At 40.3% G+C, this 8455-nt stretch overlaps 1 protein-coding gene across 1 annotated transcript in view; it reads right to left on the minus strand.

Annotated features, from left to right (window-relative positions):
- UST (uronyl 2-sulfotransferase) overlaps positions 1-7283 on the minus strand; it is a 99148-nt gene extending 91865 nt beyond the window's left edge. The window contains exons 1-2 of the mRNA XM_031056238.1: positions 7208-7283; positions 6421-6524 (exon numbers count right to left, since the gene is read on the minus strand). Coding sequence (XP_030912098.1) covers positions 6421-6524; positions 7208-7283 — 180 coding nt within the window. The remainder of the gene's footprint in view (positions 1-6420; positions 6525-7207) is intronic.
- Positions 7284-8455: the final 1172 nt, after the last annotated feature.

Below are 8455 nucleotides of genomic sequence, written 5' to 3' on the forward strand. Positions count from 1 at the left end.
GCAGGAATGTTTGGAGTGACATGGGTTGTCTTCCTAAAATCATTGTTAGTTATGTGTGATGGGACCCCCACTCTCCTGGAGGTGGCTGAACACCTGCCCGCCCATGGGAAGCAGTGAATTAATCCCTTGCTTTGCTTTGCTTGTGTGTGTGTGGCTTTTGATTTCCCTGTTAAACTATCTTTATCTCAGTTCATGAGTTTTCTATCTTTTATCCTTCCCATTTTCTCCCCAGTCCCGCTGGTGGGAGAGTGAATGGCCGTATGGGGCTTGGTTGCCGGCTGGGTTAAACCACAACACACCGCTTCTAGTAAACAGAGGGAAGTGGAGAAATGCTTTATGGGTTTTTTTAAATCATAGTATTTTATTGACTGTACTAGGCCTAAAAGCTCAGTTTTACTGTAAAACTGCTTCAAACTACAAAAGGGATCTTTGTGGTTAAGGCACTTGGTGAATTCTCTCTTCGTATTTGATCAGCCAAGTACTAAGTCTGTAACCTTAGGAAATTACTTACTCTATTTTAGTGTTGCTAAATTCTGATGATTTTTGCTAGCTGAGAATTTGTACACTACACAATAATCTCAACTCTTCATTTTATAAGCAGGATAGAATATTTTTTAAATCACTGAAATCTTTCCCAGCCTGCCCTGGAAGGATTACTTTAAAGATTAATCTGCCCATTTTTCAATTAAATCTAAACAGACAGTTTCAACTCTATCAAAAACACTACTATTCATGCTCTTAAAATCCCTAGTAAGCATATACTTACAAGAAAACAAATCTTGTTTCTAAGTGTTGTGGAATTTGTTGGTTTGTTGTTTATTTTTGTAATTGGTTCTTTGTTTGTTTGGCTGACTTTAAATCAAGCACTTCATCCCTAACAAATCAATCACTTAAGACTGTAGAGAGCTGAAGGGTTAAAACCATATTCTCATAAGGGATAGCTAGAACCAAAATGCTAGTTCAAATGAAGCATGAAGTATCCACTAAAAAATAGATAATCAAAACTAAAAAAAAAACCAAACCACAGCTCTAAGCCATTATCTTAATGTCTTAATGCTGCTATCAAAATACTAGGATAAAATAAAACTGGCATAAACCTGATGAACATAAAAACTCAAGTGTAAAGGGGACAATGCTTAAATAATATTTTAGTAAGATTTAATGTCAAATAAAAAAGAATAAATAATCTAGTTGACAATAGAGAGTGACTAGGACTGGGTACAGTATGACACACCAGAGGCCACGCAAGGATCCTGCTACCTTTTCCCATAGTGGTGAACACAGTGTTGGCTAAGTTAACAACTGGACTTAATGATCTTAGAGGTCTTTTCCAAATTATTCTATTATGCTATGGTAGTCTTGCTCCATAAGAAAAACAAAAACAATTAGCACATAATTATTAGCTAAGAACTGAAAGAATGGTGAAAAGAGTACTTATCCATTTTCCAGCTTTAAACCAATAAAATCAGATAATATTTATTTTGTGTATGCCTCTTATTTAGGTTTATTTTGACCTGATCCTAACCCACATCCATTTTTGTATTCATTTAAAGCTTTGAAGCACCTTCACACATGCTAAGCATAGTGTCTTGCGTATTCATTTAAAGCTTTGAAGCTTCACACATGCTAAGCATAGTGTCTTGCTGACACCTAAACAGCTGCCAAAAGATACACTGGGTCCATGACAGGCAACCCAAAGGAAAACCATCAAGAAAAGGAGAATAGACTACTTCATTTATCTGTAATAAGCTATGTGCACAGCTCCCCCACAAATATATATGTCATTTCTGCTGAAAGAGGGACATATCTTTATGCTCTTGCCAAGTTCTCAGGGAAAAGCTTTCAATCAAGAATAACTGCAGGTCTGATAAAGTTCATATCATTTGTCCTCCAAGGCCAGTTTCACCATCTTGGATGGAACAAAAAAACCTTGGGAGGATTTGATAAGGAAATAGCTGGTCTAAATACTTTATTCACAGAAATACTCAGATATGAAATATATCCAGTGAACACTATCAGCCATTAATGCACATCCATTTCAAAGGTGTTTTTGAAAACCAAGCTAGCATCATCTTAAAGGCCTCACTTAAACACCAATCTACAGAAAAAGGATAAACAAATTATCACTTAGCAAACTTATTAAAATTTACGCTTTCAGACACTTATCTAAAAAACAAAAGTCAGGAGGAACTAAGATAGAGATTTGAAATAGGTAAGAGTCAACTTTCACTGGCAGTGTAGAACCACCAGCAGTGGCTGTTTTGCTCAAATGTATTCCCTTTCTATCTGTCACTACTAACACCAGAGGTGTGCTAGGGCTACTGGAGGTTGCATCTCCTTGCAGAGAAGCATACATGGATCTGTCTCAGAACTCATGAAAAGTCTAGTCTATTCAGTCTTCTGAAGTCTTTGGTGCCTAAGGACCAAAGAAGAGTGGTCCATGTTTGTGTATTGGGTACTCATGGCAAAGTTCTGCTACTGCCAAGGGGACTACAGCAGTGGCTTCTGTGAGAAGCTGCCTGAAGTTTCTCCCATGTCCAATGAAACCAACACCAGCTGGCTCCTAGACAGACCCACTGCTGGCCAAGGCCAAGCCAATCAGGAATGGTAATACTGTCTCTGATATATTTTTAAGAAGGAAAAAATGTTATTGCGCAGAAGTAATTTGTGGCCAGAGAAAAGAGACATGAGAATGTGTGAGAGCAACAGCCCTGAACTCACACAAGTGTGTGAAGACAGAGGGGGAGGAGGTGCTCCAGGTGCCCAAGATGAGATTCCCCTGCAGCCCATTGTGAAGACCATGGGCAAGCAGCTGTGCCCCTGGAGGTCCACAGAGGAGCACAGGTCCACCTGTAGCCCATGGAAGTTCCTGGAAGGACATGCTGGCTCATGGAGACAAGAGCAGGTTTCTCAGCAGGACTTAGTGACTCCATGGGGGGCCCATGCTGGCCAGATCAGTCTGCTCCTGAAGAACTGCACCCTGTGGAAGGAACCCACATTCAAGCAGTTCATGAAGAACTGAAGCCCGTGGCAAGGATTCACGCTGGAGAAGTTAATGGAGAACTGTCTCCCATGGGAGGGATTGTGCACTGGAGAGGGAGAAGGCCTCCTCTCCCTGAGCAGGAAGCAGAGGCAGAAACAACACATTTCTAATCCCTACTCCCTGTTTCCTTGTGCTGCTGGTGGGGAAGAGGTACGGAATTGGGAATAAAGTTAAGCTTGGAAAGGAGGAGAGGTGGGGGAAAGGTGTTTTAAGATTTGTTTTACTTCTCATTATCCTACTCTGATTTTGATTGGCAGCAAATTCAATTAATTTCTCCAAGGTGAATGTTTTGCCCGTGACTATAATTGGTGAGTGATCTCTGTTTGTCCTTAGCTCATGAGCCTTCTGCTATATTTTCTCTCTCCTGTCTAGCTGAGGATGGGAGAGATAGACAGGCTTTGGTGGGTGCCTGGCCTCCAGCCAGGATCAAACCACCACACCTAGACACATTACCTTTGTATCACTGGCAAGGATAACCACTGCTAATCTTCAACAGTCAAGTAAACCTTTACTGGGGAACACCATAAGAGCTGTCTCACCTGGTCTTCAAGGAAGAATCAGAACCACACCAGCAATGCTTAGGGACAGAAGTGAGCCAGGCTTTCATTCTTTGCTTGCACTGAGAAAATTGCTGTTGCCACCTTTATCTGAAAAAACCAGACCAGTACCCTGTTCTCCTGAAATGTGATGATGCTAATTCCTTATTCAGAGAACAAGTGCTATTTTCAGCTCTTCCACTAGGGAAAAAAAAACCACACAGGTATTTAAAAAAATCCAAACCTCTGGCACCTAGCCATGACAAAGAGCCAAAACTAATATGATTTCCTACAAACACTGGAATGTACTCTGCAAAACAGCTACGGTCCAGTGCGTATCAACTGCTGGTGGCCTTCCCCTACAGCTAACTACACACTGCCCATATTAGCTACCAGTCATTTCAACCTCAGGCAATGCACTGTTGTTCATTATCTCCACTTGTAGCTTTTCAGCATTTTATAATGAAATATTTTAAATGTTGGAGTCAGGATTGATTTCTTCTGATGCTTTTTCATATGTTGAATTAAAGCATGCATAGACCTTAACCATCTGTTAGTTTAAACAAAGGCAGCTATCAAGTCATGTGAATGGAGGCTACTTGAAAGATAATGACAATTACAGTGAATTTCACTCACACCCACAGAGTTCACAGTTCAGATATGAAGCTGTAAGAGGGTAAATAACTGCACTTAGCCAAAAATGCAATGCATGAGATTTACAAAGCAAGAGCATCTTAGTTCAAAACATGACCCCAAGCAAATACCAGGAATTATCTGGGGATCTATCAATCCCCACCCATATTTTGATCAGAGGAATAAAAAACAAAACAAAAAACCCCAAGCCACTAAGGAATAAGCAGGTTTGTCCAAGGGATGATAAAAAAAAAATTATCAATGTTTTTGAAACACGAGCAAATACTTCAAAAAGCAAAATACTTTTAACTTACACAAGCCTATATAGCCTGCTACTCTGCTGAGCTTTTCATCAAGTTTCCAGGAGTGAGGATGATTACAGAGGAAACCCACATGCTTTACTGACTGCAGGTAGCTAATCAAAGAGTATTTACCCAAACAACCAATTGTGTAGATATCTATTCAGCTGGCCTTTCTACAGACAACTGAGCTGCAGCTGGATGAGCCTGTGTGAACATAGCCCAAAATTACATGTTTAGACAGGCAAAAGATATTTTCACAATGTAAACAGAAAAGTTTCTGGGTTGGATAAATCTGTGCAATTGCTACTGCCCATTGGAGTATGGATCCTATCCACAGCACCATTAATTGGTAAAGCAAAATTCCTGAAGAAAAAGTATCAACATCTGAATAAAGTTCTCAAGGTTAAAAACTCTTATCTAGATGGAAGTCTTTTCCATACCAGAACAGCTTGGCATTTCTGAATGCTAATGCAAGCATGAGAAATACAGGTTTGGCATAAGCATTGCTTTAGTTTTTGAAGCAAAGTGCTCACTGTGGAGACACAACAAACATAATTCTTTATTTCATGCAGCCTGCTGTACTCCCGGACAAGAGAAGCAGCTCATACTAAATTAAAAAAGGAAAAAAGAAAAAAGTATTTTAAGAGAACCAGAGAGCATAGATAAATAGATTTTAGTGCAAAACATTTGTTTAGCCTTAGAATACTTGTGTCCTATTTCAGTTTGCAATGATAAACATAACAGGTTCATTTTGTCACTTCTGTCTACATCCACTTGCTTTTGTAATTGAGTAATTTTTGACAGGAAGAAAATCAAATGTGTATCATTCCTCCAAGTGAGCCATCTGAACTTAAACAAAGTACAAATACTCACATATCAGCTGAAAATTGCAGATTTTGTTGCCCAGAAAAAAGGTGAAGAAACACAGATTCCTGTCTGTTTTCAATAATAACTAAGCTAAGTGGAGCTGCTTTCCACATTATCCTCCTCCTGCTGATCAGAAGCCAACTGTTTCACCACACAGGTGCACAGATGTGGTTGATCACTTCAACTCAAGGCCTGTGGCTCAGGATGTGACTTCATGGTCAGCTGAACAGAGATGAGGGAGGGCTACCACCAGAGGTAGTGGCTACTCACACCCACCCCCTCTCTAACTACTCACTGTCACCTGCTGCACTAGCATCCATGGTGGGCCACAGAAGTGAGATAATTTGCCCTTTTAGTACAGATCTGCACTGTGCAAAAGGAACTCTAACAGGCTGGAAAGACAGGCACAATATAGTAACTAACCTGTTAAAAGAACAAACTAACACAGGGTAAAACAAAGAAAAACAAATCAGGAGACCCTAAATGCCTATTTCCACTTTTTTTCCTCTTGAAGAAACTACCATGGTGCCCTTCCTAACCCGAAATGTCATGAGGTGCCAAGATGACATAAGGGAAAAGCTTATGCAGCACAGTCCCATATGATAGGAACAGTGAACCTTATTCCTAAACAAGGGCTCATGACTCACATTCATTAAATTTATCCTACTGACCTGCTTCAAGTATTGTTTTTGCAGCAGAACCCATGTTCCAGAAAATGCTGCCAGCCAAAGGCCATCCTTCACCTGCCAGATGAGTTACAACTGTGGTGCCTTGGTTTTTTGCATGAAAGTGCTGACAGATAAAACCACTAAATCTCCGCCTCCCTTGACTCAATGAGAAAAATTCCATTAGCTCAATGCATTTTAACCCAAGTTGCTTACAAATATCTGAAAACACTTGGTGGGGGTAAAAAGTCGGAAAGGCCCCGTGCTGTTGTAAACTCAGCAGAGTTGCTTGGCACACGAGTAATCACACAATGAGTTATAAACAAAAGTCAAAAAAGTAAGGATAAAGAAAATACAAAATAACAGCAGCTTACCTTTTGAGGCGGTGGTCCGTGGTCATCCAGGTAAGTGGAATTTCCTACAAAAATAAGAAGGATGGAGATAAACAAAAGCCATCCAATGCAACTTCCAAACTTTCCTATTCATGGAACCAGTGCATCTCTATCCCACAAGTTTTGTGGTGTTAAATAATTCAAGGAAAATAAATTCCCTCTGCATTGCTTTTTGATTAACAAATAATTTATTTGACTTTATTTGCAATACAACATTAGATGCAGATTGTCATTTTACCAAAACAATTACATGCCCCAAGGCAGCTTTAATTAATCAATCAGTATTCAATTATTTGTATGACAAAAAATTGCCAGCTGCATCCTTATACATTTTAAGCAAGTGAGCATGGTTAACCTCAAAAGGTTTTCTTAAATAATCAAGCATCCAAGGCCTTTATCAAATTTTGGTCTGATGGAACTGACAAGCATTCACTTCTCTCTTTTCTGACTGTATTTTTCCCAACCTCCAAGCTACTTTTTTGTTCCTACACAGCACTGATTGAATGCGAGCTGTACTCTGATGTAATTGTACCTGCTTTTTCAAGATGTTTGCTAAATTCAGACAAAAAGCTTCAGGGGAAAAAAAAAAAGCTTCTAAGCAAGTTCACCCTTCTTAGCTACAATAAAAAGGCAACAGACTTTTTACCTCTTTCTTACAAACACACACTGATACATAAAATACACACTCCCACACACACACTGGCTATCTTCTGTGACTGTCCGTCCCAAACCCTTCTCCAAAAATATTAATAATGTGCTTTCCCAGCACCTTCCAGCAGATGATGAAACCTTGCAGCAAGCCTAAAATTTCCCCTTGGGCCGTACATGCCTCTCCTCTCAGTCATGCTCCTACCAAAGACAGAAAAAATACCTCTGCTCTAACCTTACATCAGTATGAGGTATGAGAATAATTTTTACAGGTACCTACTAGACATCCTAAAGGTGCATGGAAGAGGACTTTAAAAAGCCCATTCTGCTTCTGAGCTCCTGGGGCACTGAACAGGCAACAGAAACACAGGTTAGTGGGATAAAGCATAGTTCAGAACCAAAGGGCTTTTCTCCTTACCATCTGGCCAAATCCCTCATTTTTCCAAGTGCCAAAACGTGCCTCCCAGAGGTTTCTGGATCCAGGAGGCAGGAAAGAGGTGTTTGTGTCAGAGTGTTACAGGTACAGAACAAGGAGGTGAAGCTTTAGTGTGGAATATTCAGTAGCACCCACACCTCAGCAGAAAAAGCAGGGGGCGGGAAGTGGAAGGGCCACCATTCCCTGGCAGCCAGCACCTGGATCACACCATCTTGGGGTGAGAGAGCCTGCGGATCACCATCGCTGCCACAGCACGATGAATTTCTACGTGCAACAAGAAGTTGGGATTACTTCTCAGAGGTATTTTGCTTTCTGCTTTTCCAGCACAGGTTACAAAGCCATGAAAATTCCAGTCAAAAGGTTCCAACTCATGTAAAGGGAAGTCTCAATACCCCAAGCATATTTTTACAGATGGACGTACCTTGATCTTGCAAGAGTTTGTGCAACTAAAAAAGCCTGAACAGTAACTTTTTTATGGTCATCTGAAGTCACAGATCGTCTTCTGAAGCATACCAGAAACTCATCTCTCTACACATTTGACATAAATACCCACCCATTGATCAATCGAGTGACTTAATTTAATGCCATAGATAAAGAAATTATCCTGAATGTAGGGCATCAGCCATATTATCCATCCCCTCTAATATGATTCTGATTTCCAGGGAAGAAATTCAGCTCCCAGACTGCTAAAAGAGTTGGCAATCTGGTTTTCTGTTAGAGCAGCTACTCCACACACAGTGGCACAGAATTGAAAATAAGCATTTTCAAGCATTTCTCCTCCCACTTAATCTGGGATGAGAGCAAGGAAAACTTCTCGTTCAGAATTTACCTTTCCTGTAGAACCAGGCTGTTACTAGCTCACAGCAGTTTTCTCCTCTTTGCAACTTGGCAGCAGAAAGCTTGACACATTGATAAAAACATTACTTACAGTTT

Source organism: Geospiza fortis, unplaced genomic scaffold (genome assembly GCF_000277835.1).
Source record: "Geospiza fortis unplaced genomic scaffold, GeoFor_1.0 scaffold162, whole genome shotgun sequence".
Lineage (NCBI taxonomy): Eukaryota > Metazoa > Chordata > Aves > Passeriformes > Thraupidae > Geospiza > Geospiza fortis.